The 27,977-nt window shown below is 37.3% G+C and overlaps 1 protein-coding gene across 1 annotated transcript; it reads left to right on the forward strand.

Annotated features, from left to right (window-relative positions):
- LOC129889424 (beta-adaptin-like protein A) lies at positions 1-27,859 on the forward strand. Its single transcript, XM_055964712.1, has 11 exons — positions 1-223; positions 752-1,268; positions 7,000-7,124; positions 11,148-11,346; positions 12,124-12,352; positions 23,642-23,808; positions 24,002-24,211; positions 25,491-25,601; positions 25,810-25,986; positions 26,157-26,600; positions 27,305-27,859. The coding sequence occupies exons 1-11, from the start codon at positions 171-173 to the stop codon at positions 27,593-27,595; spliced, it is 2,523 nt and encodes an 840-aa protein (XP_055820687.1). The 5' UTR covers positions 1-170; the 3' UTR covers positions 27,596-27,859.
- Positions 27,860-27,977: the final 118 nt, after the last annotated feature.

The raw sequence follows: 27,977 nt of genomic DNA on the forward strand, positions 1-27,977 counted from the left end.
GGAGGTAAATATCGATACTTTTACCTCCATGTCACAGTAGCCATAGAAAGCATCAGAAGAATACCAGCAAGCAAAAACTCTCTACTCTCTTTGATCCTTTGCGCTTGGGGATTACATAACCAAAACTGAGATCCAGAGACAAACAATCAAGATCCAGTAGGTGTTCATCAATGGCTCCTCCAGCTCAAACTCATCGATCACCTTCACCTTCTCAACCTTCCGGGTAACAATTCTTCCTTCCTTTCTTTCTTTGAATTGTTTTTCAGGCACCCTTTTGGATGGAGAATTCAAAAAACTCACATCCGGTATGAGTTTTTTTTTCCTGTATTTCATTATCTTTTACGTAGTCTTGTTCCTGACCCTTTTGGAAAAGGCGATGAAATTTATGGTCTTTAGCTGAATTCTTGAAATTCCCAAGTGGAAAATTATACGGAACTACTTAAGAAACGATCAAAATTGGCCTTTATAACTTCGATCATGATATGGGTATTTCCTACATTGACCTAAAAAAAGTTCACCAATTCAAATCACTATTTTTTTTGCGTAATTATTCTGTATTAACAACCTGATGTTCGTTTGGTATCATATGTCCCATTTTATTATAATTGCATAAGGCAATTTTCTTGTTGAAAATGAGCTTTGCTTGCTGTAAATAAAGATTAGGGATTTTGGAATGGAAAAGATTGGAATTTTACATACAGTATAAAACGTAGTATGTGAAATTATGCTGATGTAAATTTGATTGGGGCAGAAAAGGGGAAGTTTCAGATTTGAAGATGCAGCTTAGGCAGCTGGCAGGTAGTCGAGCTCCAGGTACTGATGATGCAAAGAGGGAGCTGTTTAAGAAGGTGATCTCGTGTATGACAATTGGGATCGATGTTTCTTCAGTTTTCAGTGAAATGGTTATGTGCTCAGCAACCTCAGACATTGTGCTAAAAAAGATGTGCTACCTTTATGTTGGTAACTATGCTAAACACAATCCAGATCTCGCGCTTTTGACCATTAATTTTCTTCAGAGGGACTGCAAAGATGAGGATCCCATGATTCGTGGGTTGTCTCTACGGAGCTTGTGTTCTCTGCGGGTGACAAATTTGGTCGAGTACTTGGTTGGTCCCTTGGGTTCAGGGTTGAAGGATTCAAATAGTTATGTTAGGACAGTTGCAGCCATGGGTGTTTTGAAGTTGTACCATATCTCAGAATCAACTTGCATGGATGCGGGTTTTCCTGCTACGCTTAAGCACTTGATGCTGAATGATCGAGATGCTCAGGTCTGGCATTGTAGTCTACATGACATCTTTCTTCTTTTTATCTATTTCTTGTGCTTGAGTTTTTCAAAGCAATTATCACCTACTATTTGGTTGCTACATGACTTTCAATGACAACAAAGTAGTTCTACGCACTTTTTTGATGTAACCATAGATTTCCCTATTTTGTGGTTTCAGTTTTTCCTTCTCTCTCCATGCCATTGGGTAGCATTTCAGCATAGATGATGAGGATTCCATGCATGTCGATAAATCGTTTCAACACTTGAGCAGACGTTGGCATAATTTGACAATGTTTTCTGATAAATTTGAGAGAAATAGATCAATTTTCTAGAAGCTTGATTAGTTCCTTGCAGCTCGTGTGAAAAGCAATAGAGAACTTAGACTATGGTTGTGGAAGGGATTCTTATATCAGGAGATTGTCAATGGGATGAGGAAACCATTACAATATTAGAGCTTTGAGTGATATTAGGCAAATCTTTTCTGTTTTGGGGATCGGAAGCCTAATTAGGATAGAAAGATAAAAGTTCTTTACATGTATTATTAATATTAATTTAAATAAGAACAAAAATGATATGCTCAAAAGTAATGAATAAAAAGAATAAAAGGTGTACATGTGAGAAAGGCACAACAAATGGTGATAATTAGTCTCTTTACCATTGAGGTGAAGCTTTCTGGGAAGCCATTTATTCAAAGATAGAACAATGATGAGACATTTGAGATTTTTTTTTTGGGGATTTACGGTTTACCTATAAAAAGTTCCTTTTTTTTCCTGAGATTTACCTGGTAAAAAACATCATATTTTGGGGATTAGTAGTTGTGGTGCTACAAATCAGGCTTTGGAGGAAAGGGGAAGTGTATTGCTTTTTTATGATCGACCAATGTTTGAATTTTGGAACCAGCCTCCCCAATAAGGAGGTAAAGTGTCTATATTTGTCTTCCTGTTAGCTCAACTGAGTCTTCTGACATTGGGTTCACATTCAGGAATTGGGCTATTATTAACAAAAGATGGACATCTAAAGAGAGTGTTCGGAATATGCTTTAGTCTTGTTGGTGAGAAGAATTCAATTGTCATACTTTTATAGGGTTGGACAAGGATGTAAGATTAGTTTTTGGGAGCATAAGTGGTGTGGAGAGAGTGGGTTAAAGTTTGTTTTCCCCAACACAGAGAATTTGTGCCAGAAAGATTTACTATATGACATATTCGTGGAATACAAGAGGGGGAAGTACACTAGGATTTGAGATTTAGATGGAACCTTTAGTATTGGGAGTTTGGTGAATTCCAAAGTCCGGTTAAGCTATTGTATAGGCAAAGTGCACCGCTTGATACTTCTCACTTGTGGATATGGCATGAAAATAGATTGCATGATACTTCTGACTTGTGGATATGGCATGAAAGTAGGGATATCTTATTAGGTCAGAGTTTTCTTATAAGTCTATGGATTCTTAGGCGCTCAGGAAGGTCTGTTTCTTGGTGTGGGTGTCATCTAAGGGATTGATCTGACAACAAATAATTTGAGGGAGAAGAGGATCACCTATATAGGTTGGTGCCATATGTGTAGGAAAAGATGTAGATAACCTTTTGCTACATTTCCAAGTGGAAGCGTGATGGTGGTCAGTGGTCCTAAATTGGTTTGATCTACTTTGGGCAATACCGAGTATAGTAAAGTAGGCATTGTATAGTAAGGCCTTTATAAGGAAGAAGAGAAACCAGAGGGCTTGGGATGTTTCTCTATTAGCCATAATGTGGGTTTTATGGAGAAAAAGAAACATAAGACATTTGAAGGAGTCAATAGTTCTTGCTTATGCGAAGTTGGTGGAGAGTAAGAACGAGAAGTATAAGCGAACAAATAGGGAAAGGTATAAGGTGGCGAAGTAGGAGGCGAAGTTGGCAGTTACAAAAAGATGACAACTTTTGAATGCTTGTATGAAGAACTAGGGGACAAAGGTGGCGATAAGAAGCTAAGGCGAGAGAGGAAGGCATGAGACCTGGATAAAGTGAAGTGCATTAAAGACGAGAAAAGTAAGCTATTTGTGGATGCAATACTCATTAGATAAAGATGGTAAATATACTTTTATAAACTCTTGAACAAAAAGGGAGACAGAGACATTGTGTTGGGTGGTTTGAAGCATACAAGAGATAACGTGATTTTGGGTATTATAGGTGTATAAGGGTTGAAAGGATTAAGGGTGGGAACAATTTCAAATATATACAATAAAATAATTAGTTTACAACAAATATCGCCATGTTTTATTTACATAAAAAATAACCATAATGTATATTGAGTGTATAGCTCATATTTAATTATTCTATATTGTATAGTGAGTGTAATTAAATATGAGCTATACACTCAATATACATTATGATACATTCTATACATGTAATATACACTGAGTATACATGTAATATACACTGAGTATACATGAATATACACTGAATGACCTTTTTTTGGTAATTAAAATGGCCATCTACTGTAATTATCCCTTAAGGGTGCTACCCGTAGGATGAACAAAGAAAGAGCAAATGGACAAGCCGAGATTCTAGTGGAGTTTTGGAAGAGCATAGGCATGGCAAGTTTGAAGTGGCTGATGTTTAATGTCATCTTTAAGACAACTAAAATGACTGAAGAATGGAAGTGGAGTACAATGATTCTACTGTACAAGAACAAGGGCGATATTCAAAGTTGCAACAATTATAGGAGTATCAGGCTGCTAAGCCACACTATAAAAATGCGGGAGAGTGGGGTGAAGATGAGGGTGAGGAAAGGTGTATCTATCTTTGAGAACCAATTTGGATTCATGCCTAGGGTGATCTACTACAAAAGCTATCCATTTAGTGAGGAGACTGGTGGAGCCGTATAAAGAGAGGATGAGTGACTTATATATGGTGTTCATTGTCTCAGAAAAGGCTTACAATTCCTGATGGAGGTTCTATGGAGATGCTTGGAGGCTAGACGTATACCTTTGGCTTACACTAGGACAATTGAAGACATGTACGATAGGGCCAAGACCAGGGTAGAGACAGTGGGAGGAGACTCGGAGCACTTTCCAATCATGATGGGGTTGCACTAAAGATCAATTTTTAGTCCATTTCTATTTTCCTTGATAATGGATGAATTGACGGGTCATATCCAAGGTGATGTGGCATGGTATATGTTATTCGTAGATAATATAGTATTCATTGATGAGACTCACGATAGAGGTAACGAGAGGCAAGAGGTTTGGAGACGGATCCTGGAGGCTAAAGGCTTCAGGTTGAGCAGGACCAAGACATAGTACTTGGAGTGCAAAATCAATGATGCAACCCATGAGGATAGCATGGAAATGAGGCTTAATACTCAAGTCATCCCCAAGATAAGAGTTTCAAGTATCTCAGGTCCTTAATTCAAGGTAATAGTGAGATTGATGATGATGTCACTCATCATGACATCATCATATTGGTGCAGGGTGGACAAAGTGGAGGCTCACCTCTAGAGTCATTCGTGACAAAAAGGTATCACTAAAACTTAAAAGTAAAAGTTTTATAAAGTGGTGGTTAGATCAACTATGTTGTATGGGGTGGAGTGTTAATCAATTAAGAACTCGTTTGTTCAAAAGATGAAAGTTTTGGAAATGAAGATGTTGAGATGGATGTGTGAGCATACTAGGAGAGAAAATTAGGAATGAAGATATCCGGGATAATGTAGGAGTGATCCTTATGGTGGACAAGATGAGAGAAGTGAGGCTGAGATGGTTTAAGCATGTGAATAGGAGATGCATAGATACCCCAGTGACGAGGTGTGAGTGTTTGGCGATGGTAAGGGTTAGGAGAGGTAGAGGCAGGTCATAGAAGTATTGAGGGAAATGATTAGACAGGACATGACACATTTTTAGCTTATCGAGGACATAACCTTAGATAGAAGGGTTTTAACGGTGCGAATTAGGTTAGTAGTTAACTGATGTTGCTCGCCTTTTTGCGGGATTGGCCAATGCTTATAAAGGCAAAAATCTCTAAGGTCCATTGGGGTTTTAAGTGCAAGGTGTAAATAAAGCATGGGCTTTAATGGAAAAAGGCGCAGAGGGAGAAAAAAATACAAATATATATGTTTAGTCGAAGACTAATAATTTATTAGCATGGATGTTAAATATATGAACAAAGAAATTGAGAACTTATTACGATAAAGTGAAATATCGACTGTTTATTGCTGTCTCTTTATAAAAGGTTCATTGGCAAGGAAAAGTATGCCTTAGAACCTTGATGACGACATTGAAGCGCAGATTAAGCAAGGTGAAGCACTCAACACATTTTTAGCCTCGCGTCAGGGCTTAAGCGTGCTTTAAGCACGCCTCTGATAACACTGGGATTAGCTTGATACTAGTTTGGATCACCAGATCTGTCGTATCTGTTTCTACTTTCTTACTAGTAGTATTAATACTATTCTCATAGTTTCTTGTTCTTTGTTTTTGGTTTCCACTTGTGTTTCTTGTGCGTTGGTTTATCACTTTCTATTTGTGTTTTATGTTTTGGTTGTTGGTACAATTTTCCTTTATGAATGGTATGTATTGCTTCCCTTATAGGTTGTCATGCCTCTTTCATTTCCGTATTTCCTCTTTCAAACTAATTTAAAATGTTTTACTTGAGCTGGGGGTCTATCGGAAACAACATCTCTATTTCCACCAAATAGGGGTAAGATCTATGTACACTCTACCCTCATTAGATCACTGGTAGAATTACACTTGGTATGTTGTTGTCGATAGTGATTTTTTCTACGTTGCAAAGTAGTCTCTGGATTCTTATTTCTTTTTGGTGCATCAGGAGGTGCATGCATTGATGACTCGGTGTTATTTCATAGAGAACCATATTTTGGTGTAGGGTCTCTGCTTTTAACATACGGCTTGGCGTGTATGCGTGATTTCCCCATCATTAATAAATTATTTACCTTGTATAGAGGATTGAATCTCTTTTGTTGAGAACCATATTTTGGTGCATGTTCGCTTCGTTTTGGTATACGGGGTTTTCCCCCTTTGTTAATAAAAGTTATTTGCCTTATTAAAAAAAATATGTACCTTATCCCCCAAAAGATATTCCTTAGGATATTGTATTTTTAGTTAAAAAGTATTTACGTAACCTTACTAGCGTAAGAATTGATTTCCTACCATATTATGCATAGTTTAAGACTCCTATTCAAGGAGCACATCGTGTACATTGTTAATCAAGAAGTTTCTTCTATATTTTCATTTTTTCACAAGTTTCTTTAACGGTTGCAATTTTTGGAAGCTAGTTTACGTTTGGGAGAAGAGAAAATCGTCTGCGGGTTTATTGTTGCCTGCGGTTGATGGAATTTTCTCTGTGGTTCTTTTTGTTCAGTTGATATTAGATGATATTGAAGTTCTTGTTTTTATCACCCTAGAGTACGTGCTACTTTCAAGTAATAGTCTTCAGATGTCACTTAAGTTTGTATTGTGTATATTGAATGGCGCTACTCTAAGAAAAATTGACATATCTTTCCTTAGTCTTCATGATTTGCTTCAGACAATTATTAAGTATTGATCCAGTTCCCAATATGTTTAAGATTCTCCAAACATGGTTTATTTCCATATATATGCATCAACATGGAATGCCTTTCAGCGAATCTCAAAGCTCTTTATTTATCACCAGAAAACATTTAGCAGCTCTAATTTCATGTGCTATAAAAGCAGTCCTATCATGATCTTTAGCCTTATCATTTACTCATGTTCATCCATCTTCTTTCTGCAGGTTGTAGCCAACTGTTTGTGCGCTCTACAGGAAATCTGGGGTTTGGAAGCAACCAAATCTGAGGAAGCATCAGCAGAAAGAGAAACCCTGCTAAGCAAGCCACTTATTTATTACCTTTTGAATAGGTAGATTGCTGTCATAACTATTTGATTGAATAAAATCTCCAATCTGTTTTTTCTACTTTTATGCGATCATGTCTGTGTACTGTATGGGGTAAATCAACTGTGTACTCATCAAAAGAAAAAAAAAACAGTTTGTGGTGTAATTTTCTGCACTCGATTTTAAGTAGGTTCACTTGTTTGAATGCTATAGAACAGAAGTGTTGCTAGTAAATCTGCATTTCTAAAGGCCAACATGCTTTCCAAAAGGCTAACATGCTTTTAGTTTAGTGGCACGTTGCAGAGATTATAGTTTCTACTGCTCAGGTTAGAATGACCAGTAACATGCATTTTTTTTTGTCATCTTCAGAAATTCTATGATAATGTAGAATTTTTGGATAAAAATAAAAACATAGAATCTTGTTGATTGTGAAAAAGTGCAGGTTACATGCACTTGTTTATTCATTGTCTTTCCTGGAGGGAATACACTATAGGATAATTTGCTGTCATAGGAGAAGGATGTTACCACTGAAGGGTTTAGTGAATTTCTTTACATTTGATTATCTACTATCTCTTGGAGTTGATGCAAAATGAGATAAAGGTACAATTGAAGGAAAAAATCTATACATGCAATATTTAGTAATCTGAATTAGTCACCGCAATATGTTACTTTAGGTCATATACTTTCTTGTAGTCTTTCATTTCTGTCAGAGATTTATAGGTCTGTAGAAAATATTGGGAGCTTCTAGTACTTTTTAATTTATTTTTATTCTGTATAATATTGGCCGGAGATGAGTTTAAATGGAGTGACATGGTTAGTGAGGTGTAGTAATTGTTGTAGAAAGGTAATTCGTTGTGAAAGTACCATGCTTGCAGTTTTATGGTGTATTCAGATGGAGCACGATACTACAATGTTCAAAATCATGCATCTAGCTTAAATATGCTAGTTCACGAGCCGATAATTGCCCAAGACCATATAAGAAGATATCAATCTATTTTCTCAACCAATATGGGACATGCTAATACCTCCTTGCATGTCCAGGCTTGAACAATTAGAGTGTGAATAATATAGTATAAGAATCCAACGATGGGGAAAGACAGTAACATGGATATGTTTGTTTGTAATACCCATGTAAATAAAAAGGACTTTTGGCTTAACTTAACCCCAAGGACAAGCTCATGAGGTGAGAATTTCCTAAAGACATACAAGGAGGCAACAACTCCTTCCCTCGATCTATGTAGGACACTTAACAAACCTCCCTTCCTCCCTACATGTCAAGCCTGGACATTTAGAGGGTGAACGACATAATATGGGGTCCCAACGTTGGATAAGCCTTGAATTAGGATGTGTGTAGCTCTGACACTATATAAGAAAAATAGATCGTAGGTCTAACTCAACCTTAATAGCTAGCTTATATGTAAAGCTATACCATGCTGCATCTTGATAATGTTAATCAACTTGTCATGCATACTGTGTTGCAGTAACTTATTCATCTTTCCTTTTCGTATTCTTCCTCTCTCCTTATTTGTCTTAGACATGTGACTGATATATTTTTTTTTGAGAAGGTTAACTGGTATTTTGAGAAGTACACCAATAGGGTGCTCCTGTAGTAATTACATCAAAAGTATATAGGAACAGCCAAAAAAGATCTATCACCTATGTCCCTCATAAACTATCTAAATATACGGTTATGTCCCCTGGATCTTTAGGTAGTAGGTACGCTATGGATACACCAAAAGTAAAAGGTTGCTAAACAGTTCATTTTAGGCTTTGGAAGGGAATGCTCTTGTTCTCAAAACATCTCTGATTTCTCTCCCTCCAAATTGTCCGCCAGATGCAGGCAAGGACAATCTTCCATCTCTCCTTGTGTGGTATTTTCCTATCCAGATCATCATGTCAGTCATTTCTCTCCCTCCAAATGTTGGAATTGATTTCCATCTCTATTCCAACATGCTTGGACTTCTGCAATATTCCTTGGCATGGACCATCTAATACCCCTCAGGTTAATGAACCATTGCCATAGTTTCTCAGTCATTTTACAATGCAAAAGAAAATGGTTTATTGTCTCTGTCTCAGCTTCACAAAAAAAGCATCTGGAGCATAACTGTCTTCCCCTTTTCATAAGGTTGTCCTGAGTAAAAACAGCTTGACTTGTAACCAGCCAAGTGAAATAGGCCACCTTATGTGGTATCTTCCCTATCCAGATCATCTTCCAAGGCCACAATTCCTTGGTTTGAGTTGAGATATCCAATAGCTTGTAGGCTGATTTCACCTTGAACTTGCCATTTTTGTTCACAGGTGAGGCTCATAGCTTGTTCCAAGGTATTGTAGAATTGAATCATTCTCTCCACTTCCCAGTCATTGAGGAATCTTCTGAAGGACAGATTCCAACCTTGTGCATTTCTGACATCTGAGATTGTAGCTAGCTTCTGTTGATTGAGGTTGTAGATGTCTGGAAACTGTGGCTTATATTGTTTTCTCTTTTTAAGTAATAGTCTATTTAGCTTAGCTAATTAAAGAAGCTGATAAACATCACTTGTTGAAAAGTCCCTTTAAGTGTTTAAACTGATTTTACAAATTAGTAGTTACGTGTATGAATAGGAGTGCAAACTAATACTCCCTCCATCCCAATTTATGTGAAGATGCTTGACTGGGCAACAAAGTTTAAGGGAAAAAGAAGACTTTTGAAATTTGTGGTCTAAAATAAGCCATAGAAAGTTATGTGGCTGTACATTATTTCATTAAGGGTAATGGAAGTTTGAAGTGAAATTGTTACTAGATCTGGAAAAATGTAAATAGTGTCACATAAATTGGGATAGAGGAGGTAATAAACCGTTGGTGTGTTTAATAAATAAGTGGTGAGAAGCACTTTTATGTTAAAATGACTGCCATACTTTTAAATCTATTTACAAAAGATAAATTAAAATAAGTTAAAGGTGTCTTTTCATTTAAAAGGACGAATGAAGGGAGACGGAATGGAGAGTCAAGAGTGAGTTATGTTTTTTTGTTTTTGAAGGATGTTTCTGGGATTACAAAAATTATTATCAAGAATAATATAATTAAAAAAATGGTTGGACCAAAGTGCTTATACGCAGAAATACCATAAGTTGGGGGTGACCAACTTATGATTTTTGACTAATTTTGACTTATAAGCACTCTCTGTGTTTAGCAAACTCGTATATAAGGAAAAAAGTTCTTGTAAGCTGGTTTGTCAAACCAACTTTTAAGATTGCCCAAACACCTTCTATGTTTTTCATGTTGTTAACATACAATTACAAATAGTTTGAAAATCTAGGTCAATTGGGTACCAATGTTGATTTCAGGCTTTCAACTATGATGCTAAGGTTTGGCCCCGGGAAGGGGTGGTGAGGATGGTTTCTGGAGAAAAGTTTTTAGGATTGCAAAACTCTTAGTAAGCTTTTTTCTGCTCTTGACCAATGATGTATCGAAAAGTTGCCTTCGGTTGTAATTAGAAGTAGACAATTTAGCAGTAATACTCTGTAGGGAATGTAATGTTTCAATGCCCTTTACAGTCTCGATCCTTCCACTGAAAGATGGACTGCAATTAGTTTTGTCTTCTTTTTATTATTTCATTATGTATTCTGGTCATCAAAAAATTTCTTGGACTATATATTCTGTCAAAGAAACAGTTTTATTTTCTAAAAGCCTAGTGTACTTGGGGAAGAGGCAGGTTGTAAACTAGCTCAAACTGCTCGGTGAAGATATCTCTTTGATGACACTAGAGAGAATAGTTAAATTTCCCACTCTCCTCTCTATATTTTGTCATTTCGTTACCATGTTAATATTTTCTCTTGCCGCTTAAGATCTTGCAGTAATGTAAGTCTCTTTTGCATGGGAGGCTCTTTCTTTAATCTGCTAAAACAGTTAAATTACACGGATGATAAAATTTCTATGTTGACTCAACTATCTTTTTTTCGTCAAATCCCATGAAAAAATTAGTAGACCTCTGTTGCTCCCCTTTCTTTGTTGTTGTGGTGTTTGGACTTTCTCGTGAGAGATTGCCTTATCTTTCAAACATGATTGTGCAGGTTCAAGGAATTCAGCGAATGGGCTCAATGTGCTGTTCTTGATCTGGTTTCTAAGTATGTGCCTTCTGACAGTGATGAGATATTTGACATGATGAATCTTCTTGAAGATAGGCTTCAACATGCTAATGGTGCTGTTGTCTTGGCAACAATCAAGTTATTTCTACAACTGACACTCTCCATGTCTGACATTCATCAACAGGTTCCCATTTTAGTATTCATCTGAAATGTTTCCTTAGTAGATGGTATTGTCTATGGTTACTCGATCATCTCTTTTTACTAATAATCTAGCTAAAGTGCCTGCAAGGGTGGCCGAGTTGGTTGGGCGGGTGATCTCCCAAATGGGGGTCTTAGGTTCGAAACTTGCTTTCCCGGTCAAGCTCGTTGCACAGGGCTTGCCTAGTGCAGTTTACCTCTCCTGTGTGGTTTGCGGTCTATTAAACAAGAACAGGGCTTACTCTTAACGCACCCAAAGGATAGCGGTTGTGGGTTCCCTTGTCAATACAAAAAAAATAATCCAGCTAAATTGTTTACTATCCAAGAAGTCAACTAACTTTGCTGTCTTTATTTTCCACTACCCAAGACTCTGCTTCCTGACAACTCTTTTCCTTTTAACTTTTATTTATTTATCTTTTTGGTCCAAATTGCCTTGTGTAGGAGGGGGCATGTGAAATTCAGTATGTTTTCAATAACCGCTGTTTAAGTTGTAGTCAGTTGAGATCCCATAGGGTTATACAGGGAAAACAGACAAGCTTGAACTAATGTTTCCATTGACTATTCACACTTACCTATGTAACCGCCTAAAACTGCTGTAATTAATGGTCTGACAACCTTTGTTACGTAACAGTTGCATAAAATGCAAAATGCTGTTATTCAAAATTTAGTTTTCGCAAAATTTTCTGTAATTTTCATCATTGAGACATCATAATGCTTAACTAAAGCTGAGTTTTAATTTTCGTTTATTCATTCATCTGTTTAGGTATATGAGCGTATAAAAGCACCTCTACTTACGTTAGTTAGCTCAGGAGGCCCAGAGCAATCCTATGCTGTGCTAAGCCATCTACATTTGCTGGTGATGCGTGCACCCTATATTTTTTCAGCAGACTACAAGCACTTCTACTGCCAATACAATGAGCCATTTTATGTCAAAAAGCTAAAGCTTGAGATGCTGACTGCCGTGGCAAATGAGAGCAATACATATGAAATTGGTGAGTATCAATATCAGCCAACTAAATGGAAGTTTTCAACCTCAAGGTCTTTGTGTATTCCTTGTTTCCTGGTGTCAGATCATGATCAAAGGTATTATTGGTGTTCCACCAGCCAAAAATCTGAAATAAATTTAAGGTGGGAATAAGGGTAAGAGAAGAGTGTATTTGCACAATAATATCAGTAAAACTAGTAATAGTTTAATTTATTTTGACTTTTTAAAAGATGTAGAAATATGAATTAGTGTCAAACATTTTGAAACATCCCCGAACATTAAAAAAATCATATAAAATTGGAACCGAGGGTGTAAGTATCTTCTTCCAAGTGGTCAACCAACTCAAATAACAGAGACTTAACCTTTACTTGCCCTTTTTTGTGCTTTGCATAAGTAAGTTTTGCTTGTAAGTATCTTCACCCAGGTATCTAACTTCCAACTAATTTTTTATGCATGCGAAAATTGTTGTGGAGAATTTAATATGGTGAAATTTAACATTATTACTGCATTTTGTTTTTTGATAATTGATGAATGCACAGATACCCACTAATTTCTGACAACTGTATGTTATTTATTAAACAATTTAAGGCCCAAGGAAAATTTGTTTAATACATAATATAGACCTGAATGCTTGATCCATCATAGAAACCTATCTCATTTTCATGCAATATTGTAATTAAATTGTGTAATTGTCACATCCCCAAATACCCCCTAGACTTGACTGGCACCCTCTAACACCACCTGTAGGGCGAACCAAATATCCATACACTTACCCAAATTAGTGGGCGAACCAAATATCCATACACTTACCCAAATTATTTAATCACTAAGATAGAATATGTGCAACTCCAAAACTCATCAAAACAAAAATAATTATCCAAAAAAAACCGTATATCGATTTATGAAAAGAAAGGGTCACTTAAATAATATATCTCTAACCCAAATCCCACCATAAGACCATGGAGCATCTAATAGAGTTACATGAGTTCAACTGTCGGCCATGCAAACCCCAGGAAAAGAAATCTTAAGCTATTAATAGATAGAGCTGAAACAGTAGCCTCCACGAACAATGTGAAGGCTCACCTCAACAACAAAATCCAAGCAAGCGAACTCGTCCGCCACTAGTCTCGCCCTCTGCAACAGTATCTGCATAGACATGTAGGTGAAGGGTGAGCTATAAATGAATATAACTCAGTAAGATCCTCGACCCGCTACTTTAATACCCCTGGAACAAGTGTTAGAAAATACAACTATACAATGAATACCTAAATGATATGCATAACAATATATGTCATAATATAATGCTCAATAAGTCCAAGAAAATGTTCAAAAGGGACACCACATGTATCAACTCAATCCACACTCAAAGCTTCTCATAACGGCGGTGAAGGAGATCAGCCCGTTACCCTGAAAACTCCACGACAGCATGTATAATGCCCCAAAATGTACTACGACAACATGTACAAAGCCCCTAACACATTACGGCAGTATAAGTATGCCCCTAACATATTACGGCATCTATGTATGCCCCTAGTATCTATATCAAGATAATGAAGAAAGATATCAAACGTCACACCCCATATCACTTATAAAACATATTCAGTATTCTTCATAAAATAACATATATACTATTAACCAAGACCACAATTCTGCCAAGCACATGCTTGTCCAACACATGGACCAGGAAGAGAAAACACATTTTTTTAAAAGCAAGCACTAAAGCTTAAAGTCTCACGTACTTTGCTAATGACAAGTTCCACAACCTTGCACGCGTAGAATACCAACCACAACAGCCCCCACTCGCCTCAATCTACGCAAAATATTGATTAGCAATAACAATTATGCTAGTCGGGGACAAGTCTCAATATCCCTAACTTTTAAGCTTAGAGCCCAACCTTAATATCTCACACCTTAAACCATGAATTAGCGATAACACAAAATATATATAAAATATATCCCAGCATCACACTGTTTAAACATGAAACTTCCACTAAAGAGTAAATTGCCAGAATAAATACTGCCCAACATTCGTTCCTCATCTTAATGAAGCCACTGGTTATACTTCTGCACTTAGGATCATTACCATAGCCATATATTTCTCTAATCATTATCCCATCATTACCTAATCATACAATCCTCTATTATTAACCAATCATTAGCTTTTCCCTTTCTAATAAAAAAAATCTTTTTAAAAGGACTAGAGAAGAAAATATGACAAATAATGCATTATTATTTGTAGACATATTGGGTATCCCTTGAATTGATTTATGTTTTTTTCTTCTAGGCTTTTCTACAGCACAACCCAATCGTCACTGTTTGGGGTCTATCAATTTTTTTCCCGAGTAGAGTCAACTCCAGTCTTGGAAATTTTTAGATCTATGATTCCAAGGTGCTATCACATTCTATTTCTAAATTTGTGCATTGTTCCACATCTTCATTCTCCTTCTGTAGCAGATTTCAAAAAGAAAAATTCAATATAGAAGTAGTTTCTACACTAGTGAAACCAGTGCTAACTTGAAGGAATAAAATACTACATTCTGGTCAAACCTATAATAATATGGCCCTCTAATTTTTAGCCAAACTGTAGTGCCTCTTTTACAAAAAAAACAAAAAAAAAAACACACCACAATGAACATTGCTACAATATGCCTACGGAGACAAAGTAACCCATAATACCTGATTACTAGAAATTCTTGACGTGCTAGCCTGCTGCCAGAGAGTGCGCCAAACTTCTTCTAGTGAAGTTACGTGCTTTCTTTCAAAAAGTTGAAGGAGTAATTGCCCTAGCTTTCTTTCAAACGTGATGCAGCAGATTAAAATAATGGGCTGGGCCCACTCCTCTTTATATTAATAATAATAATTATAAATGGTTAAATTACCAATTAACCCTTCATAAAAAAAGGTTATTACAGTAATTTAGCTTGACAAAATTTTAGTTGCAGAAATCTAAGCAGTCACATTAGTGGTGTGTTATTTAAAATTTATGAGTACAAGATTTTCTGTATTTTGTTTGCAGGATCTATGTTCTTCATAATTTTCTCAATATTGTTAGATCCCGAAGTCAGAAGACTGCAAAACATTAAAACATTACCATTCAATTGTAGCAAGACCTACTTTATTTTACTAATGTCTGGGAATGGAACAGAGAGCTCTATGTTTTTTATTCTTCGATTATTTCTTTTTGCAAAGAAGAAGAGTTTCATTTGAAGACCATAAGAAACTCTTTGCTCCTAGTATGTAGCTAAAGCTAGATCTTTGTGCGGAGCAATTTTATTTTGTGCATCTACTCTTCAAATGACATTCCATAAAAACTTTATGTACATGTCTGTATCATTATTCATTTCAAGTGAGCTTAGCTATAGCAACTGTATGATTGAATTTACTAAATTAATATGTATAATTCTTAAGTAGTGAGATTTTCTTAAAGAAGGTAACTCTATTATAAACACACCACTAAGGGAGTGCTGAAGTAATCACACATTAGCAAAAAGCAACGGAAATCCCTTCCAAACTTATAGGTATTCTAAGATGCGAAGTACGGATTTGCATCATTTACACAGTCCTCCTTGCACCAAAAAGAAAATAAAAGTATACAGTTAAACTTAATCAGTTGGAATTAGTTGGCTTTATCTTCAAAAACATTTGTTGTTCCTTGCTTTCCAAATAGTCCACCATACGCATGCAGGGATCGTATTCCACCACAATGTCTTCTTGTTCCTCTTCCTGCTTCTATTCCAACAATGTAGTAATTATATGGTGTTTCTTGGTATAACCATTTCAAATCTGTTAAGTTCAGGAAAACGTCCCATTATTTTGATGTTACCTTGCAATAAATGTAAAGATGGCTTATGGTATCTGGTTCCTACCCACATATTAGGTATCTGTATACTACCTATCTTAAGTAGGTTAGCTGGAGGGAACTGATATTATATGGAATGTGATATAATATGGCATATGAAGGGAACTGATATAATATGGCATATGATCTTTAGATCAATGGTCTGAAGTTGTAAAGAAATTGGACTATCTATAAAAAAAATTATGACCAAACTTTAGACCACTTGGTCTAAAATTGTTGGGAAGGTTTCGCACAAGGTCATGGGAATTTTAGATCAATGGTCGAAAATTGTAGAAGAACTAAAACTACCTATACAAATATTTATGACCAAACATTAGACCTTTGTCTAAAGTTGTCCAGAAGGTTGGTTTGAAGTTGTAGAAGAAACTGAACTACTTCTAAAAATGTTTATGGCCAAACTTTAGACCACTTGGTCAGAAGTTGTCTGCAACTAGTAGTGTAAATTTTTCATACTTGCTGGTTATGAAGCGTATGAGTTGTATTTACAGAATTTTTTTAAAAAGGGACAAAATATAAACAGTAGCCTCAAATGGGGCTATTTGAGAAAATTAGCTTTTTGTTTCCATTCCGACATACTTCATCTTTGCTTCACGCTCCAGTAAGTGTTACAGGGAAGTTGGAAAAACTTCGGAGGGAATTTTTATGGAATAGCTCAAGTGGGGAAAGAAAGTTTCACTTGGTGAATTGGCAATTGTTAGTACGCCAAAGTGTTGGGGTGGGCTTGGGGTTAAAGATCTTAGTGTCTTTAACAAGGTGATATTGGGGAAGTGGCTATGAAGGCTTGGGGTAGAGGTGAATGCTTTTTTGGTGAGGGGTGATTGTGGAAAAGTATGAGGTTTTGGAAGGGGTGGAGGACCAAAAATGTTTCACTTCCATATGGGTGTGGTTTATGGAGATTGGAGAAATATCTTAAAGTGATGCAATATTGATGTTCTCTTATGCCAAATGATGCAATATCGAATACGCAGAAATTGAAACCCTAACTCTAAGAACAAGAAACAAAGATAAAGGATAGAAGAATGACACAAGCTGAATAAGAATTGAGTACAATGGTTATATGACAACCAATACAACCAATTAAAAATAATCCAAAAAGCACCAATTCTATAGAGCAAGACACAAGAATGGGACTTACAGGCAATAATGACTATATCAAAACCAAAACCTCCTATTAAGAACACCAAACAAACACCTATATTATAGACACGCTCAAGAGGAATGGTACTCAAGCAAGCAATCCCATCAAACATTGTCAAGTAACAAAGGCCTTAGCCTTAGACTCCCTCAAAAGTATACTCAATTCATGAGAATTCAACATATCAAAATAATCTATGTCTAAATGAGCTATTCTCCCCTATGTATAGTCTAGGCTAGCTATTACATAAAAGGCCTTGTGAGAAATATAGAGGAAAAATATTATTGAATTGCGTAAGAACAATATTACACAAAGACCCTATTTATAGACACTATAAAACAATCATTTTCCAAGTAGGATACTATAAACTATTCCTATTTCTATTCCTATTCTAAGTAGGATTATGTACACCTATTCCTATTCTAACACTCCCCCTCAAGTTGGTGCATACAAATCATATGTACCTAGCTTGTTACAAATATAATTAATACGAGAACAGGTGAGGGACTTGGTGAAGATATCTGCAAGTTGATCACTTGACTTCACAAACTTTGTAACAATATCTCCTGAGAGTATCTTTTCTCTGACAAAGTGACAATCAATCCCAATATGCTTGGTCCTCTCATGAAACACTGAATTTGATGCGATATGGGCCGCTTGATTATCACACAAGTTCCATATGACCAGTTTCTCCAAATTTTAGTTCTCTCGACAACTGTTTGATCCAAACTAGCTCACAAGTTGCTACAACAATTGCTCGATATTCTGCTTCAACACTAGATCGAGCAACCGCACTTTGTTTCTTACTCTTCCACGACACCAAATTGCCTCCTACTAAAACACAATATCCGGATGTAAAACATCTATCAGAGGGCGATCCTGCCCAATCAGCATCTGTATATGCGGTGATATGCTCATGGCCGTGATCCTCGAAGAGTAGTCCTTTACCGGGAGATGACTTTATATATCGCAGAATACGAATAACTGCATCCCAATGACTATCACAAGGAGAAATCATAAACTGACTTACAACACTCACAGGAAAAGAGATGTCAGGCCTAGTCACTGTGAGATAATTCAACTTTCCAACTAGCCATCTATACCTTTCAAGATTACTGAGTGGCTCCCCTTGTCCCGGAAGGAGTTTAACATTCGTATCCATAGGAGTGTCAATGAGTCTACATCTCGTCATTCCTGTCTCCTCAAGAATGTATAAGGCATACTTGCATTGAGAAATAACAATACCTGATCTAGATTGAGCAACCTCAATACCTAGAAAATACTTCAGTCAACCGTGGTCTTTACTCTAAAAATGCTGAAAGAGATGTTGCTTCAAATTAGTGATACCATCTTGATCATTGCCGGTGATAATGATATCATCAACGTAAGCAACTAAATAAATACACAGATTTGGTGTTGAATGCCGATAAAAGACAGAATGATCAGCTCCACTGCGAGTCATGCCACTGTTGAATTACTATGTTGAACTTTCCAAACCAGGCTCGAGGAGACTGATTCAGACCATAGAGTGACCTACGCAATCGACATACAAGGGTACTAGACTCCCCCTAAGCAACAAAATCAGGTGGTTGCTCCATATAGACTTCTTCCTCAAGATCACCGTGCAAAAAGCATTCTTAATGTCCAATTGATGAAAAGGCCAATGACGAACGATAGTCATAGATAGAAAAAGACGGACAAATGCTATTTTAGCCATGGGAGCGAAAGTGTCCCTGTAATCTAGCCCAAATATCTGAGTATACCCTTTGGCAACAAGGCGAGCCTTCAGTCAATCCACCTGACCGTCTGGGCCAATTTTGACTGCAAAAACCCAACGCCAACCATCAGTTGATTTACCTGCAGGAAGGGAAACAAACTCCCAAGTACCACTCGTATGTAAAGCAGACATCTCATCAATCATAGACTGCCTCCATCCAGAATGAGAGAGTGTTTCACTTGTAGTCTTAAGAATGGAAATAAAAGACAAAGATGATACAAAGGCACAATGTGGTGAGGATAGACGATGATAACTCAAGAAAGTATAATGTGGGTTAATATTTTGAGTGGATCGTATACCTTTTTGAAGTGCAATCGGTTGGCCAAGAGGAGGCAAGTCCACAGTAGGAGCAGGGTACGGCACATGACATGAATCATCTGGCACTACAATTGGACACGGACGATGATGATAAGTCAGGAGTGGTGGCACTACAACCGGAGATATAGGAGAGACCGCTGATTCCTCAAAAGTTGGTACAAGTAAGACCTGAGGTATTGGTAAGACCTCAGATACATCAGGATGATCGAAAGATGTATAGTAAGGTTGAGATTCAAAGAATGTGACATCGGCGGACATAAGGTATCGATGAAGTTCAGGCGAATAACAATGATACCCTTTTTGAAATCGAGAGTAACCAAGGAAGACACATTTGAGGGCACGAGGGGCTAATTTATTTTTTTCTGGGGCTAAGTTATGAACAAAGCATGTGCTCCCAAAGACACGAGGGGGGATAGAGTAAAGACGTGACTGAGGAAACAATATGGAATGTGGAACCTGATTCTGAATAGAGGATGAGGGCATTCTATTAATTAAATAACAAGACGCAAGGACTGCATCCCCCCCAAAACGCAACGGAACATGAGATTCAATGAGAAGAGTGCGAGCGGTGTCAATGAGATGCCTATTCTTCCTTTCTGCGACACCATTTTGTTGGGGGAGGGTACGGATAAGATGTTTGGTGAATAACTCCTGAAATTGGGAGGATAAGTATTCTAAGGTATTATTACTACGAAAAGTACGAATAGAAACACCAAATTCATTTTGTATTTCAGCAAAAAAAACTTTTGAATATAGAAAATAACTCAGAACGATCTTTCATTAAGAAAACCCAAGTACATCTTGAATAATCATCAATGAAACTAACAAAATAACGAAATTCTAAGGGTGAACTAACTCTATTGGGACCCCAAATATCATAATAAACTAATGAAAAAATAGACTCTGAATGATCTTAAGTACTACGTGAAAATGTAGCAAGAGTGTGTTTCCCAAGTTGACATGACTCACGGTTTAAACTAGACAAACTAGGCACCATCTTTTGCAGCTTAGATAGACTTAGATGTCCCAAACGTTTGTGAATTAGGCCTGGAGGATCTATAACGAAGAATGCTGTGAAGGAATTTGAAGAGGTAAGATAGTAAAGGCCTTGTGATTCATGTCCTGTGCCAATCGTCTGGCCCGTACTGCGGTCCTGCATGAGAAAGAAATCATCAAAAAAGAATATGCCACAATGTAAGGCACGCGTCAAATGACTAACAGATGCCAAATTAAAAGGAGAGCTAGGGACATAAAGAACAGAGTCTAGAGTGACAGAAGATAAAGGGTTTGGCTTTGCCAACCCCTTTTGGTTTTGTTTGGATCCCATTAGCTAAAGTAATAGATGGAAGAGATTGTGAATAAACAATATCATACAAAAGTGATTTATTACCAGAGATATGATCAGAAGCGCCTGAGTCCATGACCCATGATCCAAGAGTACTAGATTGTGAAACACAAGCGAAAAAATCACCCGCAACAAAAACATCAGGTTGTGCAACCGAAGCTACTTGTGGTGACGTTTGCTTACTTGCTCGATACTGGAGGAACTCATCATATTCTGTATGAGCAATATGAGCATTATTGGATGATTGATTAGGTTGAGCCACAAATGCTACTTGTGGAGATGTCTGCTTACTTGCACAATTTCGAAGGAACTCATTATATTCCTTTAGAGCAATAGGATCATAACTGGGTGATAAACCATGCAAAATATAACATATGTCACGAGTGTGCCCAAGTTTATGACAATGACTACACTTGGATCGAGGTTTTCCAAAACGCTCTCCTCCTCGCCGATTCTCCATAGGTTGATATGTTCATTTTTCTATGGTTTGAGATGCAAGAGCAGATTAGTAAATGGTGGGTGAGGAGGCTACTTTGTGATTGGGAGGCGCGGCAAGACGAAGTAGACGAGAGAATAATTCATCAATTGTAGGAACTACAGGACTAGCTAAAATCTGATCACGCACTGAATCATGGTCAGTAGGAAGTCCAGCATGTGTAAGAACTAGAAACAATGTTTGTCTGTGCTCTTGTTGTTTTTCTACATTCATAGTAACTGGCATCAACATTTCAAATTCCTCCATGACTACTTGTACCTGTCCCAAGTAAGTAGACATATCGGAATCTTGTTTCTTTAAGTTGGTCATTCGAGATATCACATCATAGAATCGAGATATGTCATTAGTGTATAAAGCACGAGCCTTTTTTCAAACTGAATAACATGTCTGGGATGGGCGAAACAAGGGCATCAACTTGGAATCAATAGATCGCCATAAGAGACTACATAATTGAGCATCAACCTTCATTCATTGTGCTTTGACTTTTGCATCTTCCTCACTAGCCTTGGCCTTTTCATCTACCACACAAATATTATTGGTTAAGTGATCTTGGACGCCTTGACCCTTACTCCAACCGAGGAAGCCCAAGCTAAGTAATTTGAGCTTCCCATTAATGGTTTCAAAGTAATCATAAGACTTGAACTTCCTATATTTTTGGAGCCAAAAATATCAATCCCGAAAGACATTATGAAAAACAAAAATATATAGGAATCTGGGAAAAAAATAATATGGAATTTGATTATTTTTTTTGGAGAAGATCTAACTATCGGAATCTGGAAAAGACAGATTTGACTGCCGTAATCTGGTCGTAATCAAAATACAAATATATGGTCAGCCTCGGGATGCAGAGGCGACCACACTGGAAAAAATAGAAAGTCAAAAACTGGCCGAAAACTGCCACACGTGCTGGCGCTTGGCGACGCAAATCTGCGGCTTCTGGCGGCGTGTGAGGGCGCGTGACTGAACAGATCTCAGAGGAGCTCCCTAGAGTTTGCTCTCCTGAGTGTTCATCACCTCGTGATGTTGTTGGTTTTCGCACAACACTTACAAAACCAAAAAAAAGGGACCCAAACCAGCCTTTTAATGGTCACCAGAAACTGACTGGGCTTTCTTTCTTGTAAGTTTCTCACCAATGCTCTGATACCATGTGAGAAATATAGAGGAAAAATATTATTGAATTGCGTAAGAACAATATTACACAAAGACCCTATTTATAGACACTATAAAACAATCCTTTTCCAAGTAGGATACTATAAACTATTCCTATTTCTATTCCTATTCTAAGTTGGATTATGTACACCTATTCCTATTCTAACAGGCCCAAAAGTGGAACTTAAACAAATTGCAAAAAGAACCCAAAAAAGACTGCTCATGTAGTTTGCGGCGTAGCATCTTCCACTTACAGTCGCATCCATCTCCGCAAGTCCAAATAGTGAGCCAGCAAGATCGGAGAGGAATGTGAATTCACTAGCGGCCGCAACAAATGACTTGCGGTTGCATCTATGGCTGCATATGCTGCATCTTGTTCTCTCATCCAAGCTATCTTCCAAATCTTGAAGGCCATCATGTGTTGACTTTCCATGACCTTAAAGTGCTCCGTCTTCGTGATTAAAGATAGTATAGCTTGAAGATGTGTACTTGAGCTTGCTTGGGGTGTGAGAAACATGTTCTTGAGCTTCATGCCTTGATTTCAAGCACCCCCAAGTCTCCAAAGTAGCGACTCGATGAAAAGTCTACCAACTCCTTAGCTCGGCTTTGTGTGCAAAGTTTTGATGGAACTCAGCTTACATCAAACAAGGGGTGGGAAGAGTTCAATGAATATGTATATTTCAGGGTGGGCCATGGGTGATGGGAGTAGGGTGAGTTTTTGGAACATAGATGGTGCGGAGAATCACATTTCCTAACATGTATGTAATTTCTTGTCAAAAAAGGATGTCGATTCAACGGTTATAGAGTGTACAAGAGGGAAGAGTGCATTGGGATTTGAGGTTTAGGAGAAATTTGCAAGACTGGGAGTTTGAAGAATTTCAAAACTTGATTGGCCTTTCCCCTAAATTAGTTACTGTGCTGTACAATATGCCTAGTTGATGAATGCACACAAGAGCTGAGACCAAGTTCAATAACATTGGATAAGTGTAAGAGTTAGACTGGATGTGCACCATGGTTAAGATGGAGAATAAGTCTGAATGAAGGAGATGATTAAATCCATAAATCCCTTTTTGTGTGGTGATGTTTAGGTCATCTGAGTACTGTCAAGGGATTTAATATCATAATTTTATAAAACTTCGAGTTATTGCCTCCATCACCAATTAGTTTGCATTTTTGACTAGCCAGTCTGATGTTGATTTTTTGTGGATTGGCTTCAGTGACGGAGCTATGTGAATATGCTGCTAATGTTGACATTCCCATGGCGAGAGAATCGATCAGGGCTGTCGGCAAAATAGCATTACAACAATATGATGTTAATGCAATTGTAGATAGGCTTCTCCAGTTTTTGGAAATGGAGAAGGACCATGTGACTGCGGAAACTCTGGTATGTTGTCACTCATTTCCCTTATTTTTTGGATTTTTTCTTCGTTTTTTTTTTGGGGGGGGGGGGGGGGGGATCTCAATAGCCTCTAATGATATTGCTTTAGAGGAATAGTGCATCAAACATGTGAAATTATGCGAGACCTCATGTCTTGCTATTCTTGTTTTGTCTGATCATTTATGCTTTTCTCATATAGGTACTTGTGAAAGATCTCCTTAGGAAATATCCTCAATGGAGCCATGATTGTATAGCAGTTGTAGGGAATATTAGTAGCAAAAATGTCCAGGAACCCAAAGCCAAGGCCGCTCTTATTTGGATGTTGGGGGAATATGCTCAAGATATGCAAGATGCTCCTTACGTATTGGAGGGTCTTGTTGAGAATTGGGAAGAGGAGCACTCTGCAGAGGTAATCAAGCTGCATATTTTTTTTTTATGTGTTTGGCTTTTCTTCCTTTGCAAGTATATTTGTACTCCTTTGTGCCCTGCTGTTGATCTTTCTAATTACTGAGTATTGTCAAGAGTGTCCACAATATGATCAGTTGTCTCATTTGAAAGGCCCTGAGTCTTGAAAATGATTTGTGTTTGGAGTAAGCATTCCTTCTTCCTAATTTTGGTCTGTAACCTTGTGGTTTGTTGATGCAGTCAGTGAATGACTTACTTAGACAAAGGTGAATAGGTGATGACGTCAAAATAGCAAAAGGTGGTCCCCATGTTCAGTTGCCTCCTTACTGATTGCTTCAGTCTAGGATCTCTTGATTCTGTAGTTTGAACTTTGAAGTCATCCGCATCATTCATGTCATCCATGGTCATTAGTTTCCTTTTTCAAGTGATACAAGAAAAGCTTTTTTGTGGCAACGAAAATGAATGAAATAAAAGTGTGAATTTCTTGTTTGAAATCCTCCAACAGAAGGAAGGTTGGGGTGTGTTAAAAGGACTTTGTAAATGTAGTTTTCATAGAGGAAAAAGTGTTATATATATATAATAAAATAAGATACATAAGATGTTGACTCAGGTCAGACCATTCACGCGTTCATGCAACAAATTCAGTTATTGTGATAAAGCTCCAAGAATGCTTTATTAAGTCCTCTGTTTTGTACTGCATACATATAAATGCCATGTTAGAAAGTATAAAGTGTTAACTATTGTTATAAAGTGTAAAGATATAACAGAATGATTCGTGCCTATCCTTTCCCTTCACAGAACCACATATTCTTTGTCTCTAATGCTTGTACAAGATTACAACCTTGTTGTCTTGATTTTGGTACGCATGCTTTTTTCTTTTTCTTGATGGGGCTTTCCAGGTGAGGTCTTGTTCCTAATTGGCTCTATCTGAAAAGGAAATTGAAGAACATGTCCTTCAAGTGGGGCTTCTAACACCTTGTATTCGAATTTTTCAATTGTGATCCTGAAATTTAAAAACAAAGCAAAGCCTCTTGTACAATTTTTGATCTATTAGATGCACAGCCTTACTGTGTGCAACCGGCTGCAAATGTTACCTGTCTTTTAATCTCTTTTATTTCTATGTGTGTGGTCGATTCTCCAACTTGTGTTACTGAACTGTTCATATTTGTAGTGTTTGGCATGTTAGCATAAACGTCATAAGTATAGTTCTTCTATCCTTTTCATTTATGAGGTATAAAATGTCTATGGGGTTTTATTAGACTTGGCTTCAATTTGTTCTGTAGGTTCGTTTACATCTTCTTACAGCAGTAGTTAAGTGCTTTTTTAGAAGACCGCCAGAGACTCAGAAAGCCTTGGGAGCTGTGTTGGCTGCTGGTATTAATGATTTTCATCAGGTATCTTATCTGTTTGTTTTATTTTTCTAGAAGATGACTGATATAAGAGACAAATTATTGAGTACACCCGAATAGAACAGAATGGTTGCAATTGATTCTTTCAGGCTTCAGCTGAACCCAACTTGATTGAGATTGAGGCATAGTTGATTAACATATATTAGTATGAAATGTTTGTGTGCCTCTAAATGATGTGCAAGAATTGTTGCAGGATGTCCATGACAGGGCATTATTATACTATAGACTTCTGCAGTACAATGTCTCCATAGCAGAGCGTGTGGTGAATCCTCCAAAGCAAGCTGTTTCTGTCTTTGCTGATACACAAAGTAGTGAAATTAAAGATCGTATCTTCGATGAGTTTAACAGCCTCTCTGTTGTTTATCAAAAGGTATCCCAGATGTTGTTCACTCATATCAATTGTATAATTTGAGGAATATAGTCAGAAGTGTAATTTCAATGCTACACATAAGTTAAGGATGAAACATGTTTCTCATTTTTATCTTGCTAAGACCCTGGTAATCTACTTTACCTATTTCACAAGCTTTAACATTTTTGCAGCCTTCTTACATGTTCACTGACAAGGAACATAGAGGGCCATTTGCTTTCTCCGAGGAAATTGGAAATTTATCTCTTGGGGCAGAATCGACTGATAATGTAGTCCCAGCACAGAGAATCGAGGCAAATGATATGGATTTACTTTTGAGTACTTCCGATAAAGAAGAAAGTAAAGGTTCTAGCCACACTAGTTCTGCATACAGTGCTCCTGGATATGATGGTTCTTTGGCTGCACTGTCTCAAAATGATCTTGTTTCCTTGGATTACAAACCTACTCCAAATGTGCCATCAGCTACTTTTGCAATTGATGATCTACTTGGTCTTGGTTTGCCTGCTGCAGCCAGCCCCCCTCCTCCACCTCCTGTTTTGAAGCTCAACACTAAGGCTGCTCTAGAACCAAACGCTTTCCAGCAGAAATGGCGTCAACTTCCAATATCAATATCACAGGTGCACATTTACTTTTAGTATGTGATTTCTTGATCTTTTCTTTTGTTCACTAGAGGCTGATCTAGGAAATACCTCCACTGCCTGGAGAGAACATTTTGTAGGATTCTGTTGAACTACTTACAGCTTTGGCTTAATTAGAGTTTACTTTTTCTTGTGGCTTGTGTTCTTTCCATTACACTCTGGGATATACTGAATAATTTCTATAAGAGGTAGAAGAGGTTACTGAGGGGGTAGTTATTGCCAGAGAATCTTGCACCGTCTGATACTTTGCCTTATATTTGTCCGCTCTTAATATTCTTTTCACAAGAAAATAATGTTTTAATCATGTCAGGAATTTGTGTCATTACTTGTAAATAAATGAAAACTTCAAAACTTATTGGAACTTGGAAGTATCAAGCAGTAATTGCTGGTCAAATAAACTTCATTGGATTGCCTAATCTTTTGCCTCTGATACAATTGCACTGTTACATGATGTCCAAATCTTTTTTGTATTCATTTTTATAGGAAAAATGCCATCATATTACAACTATTCAAAAAAAAGTGTATCATATTAATGTAAGTCGGTGACTGTCGCCTTGTAACTTTTGGATACTTATACACTGTCTGTCCTTGATATGAATATGAGAACTTTTACTATTAAGACATCCCTTATTGTCGTTAAATCGCCTTCATCTTGATACTACTTTTCCCTTTTCCTTTACCAGGAAACTTCCATTAATCCACAAGGAGTGGCTACAATGACATCTCCTCAAACACTTACCCATCACATGCAAGGCCATTCAATCCATTGCATAGCTTCTGGTGGTCAAGCCCCGAACTTCAAGTTCTTCTTCTATGCACAAAAAGCTGATGAACCATCTACCTATCTTGTAGAGTGTGTAGTTAATTCATCGTCGTGTAAAGTACAGTTAAAGATCAAAGCTGATGATCAGAGTACATCTCAGGCCTTCTCAGAGTTGTTCCAGTCAGCCTTGTCCAAATACGGGTTTTCATAGTCACTCAGATGACCCTCTTGTTGTAACACTCCTTAGAAGTAGTAGTGGATTCACATTACCTTTTGTAATTTTATTTTGTAGCAAGTTCAATAAGAGTCACATTGTGGTGTACAACATGAGTCAAGATGAGTGTTTCATGCTCTCCTACCCTGTAATTCTGCGGCAAAAAAATTACTTTTGTACCTTGTGATTGAATAGAAAAGTCCCACCGGGGCGTGGTGGTGGACCTTTGTGGCCAATTTTTAAGTGATCTTTTCCAAATTACATCTGTTATCTGTATTTTTTCTATGTCGAGAGATTTGAGATTCCGTAAGTAACTCAATGAGTGCTTTCTAAGAAGGGGTTGGAAGAAGAAAATCAAACAGGAATAACCGCGCTGGTC

The sequence above is a fragment of the Solanum dulcamara genome, chromosome 5 (assembly GCF_947179165.1).
Source record: "Solanum dulcamara chromosome 5, daSolDulc1.2, whole genome shotgun sequence".
NCBI lineage: Eukaryota > Viridiplantae > Streptophyta > Magnoliopsida > Solanales > Solanaceae > Solanum > Solanum dulcamara.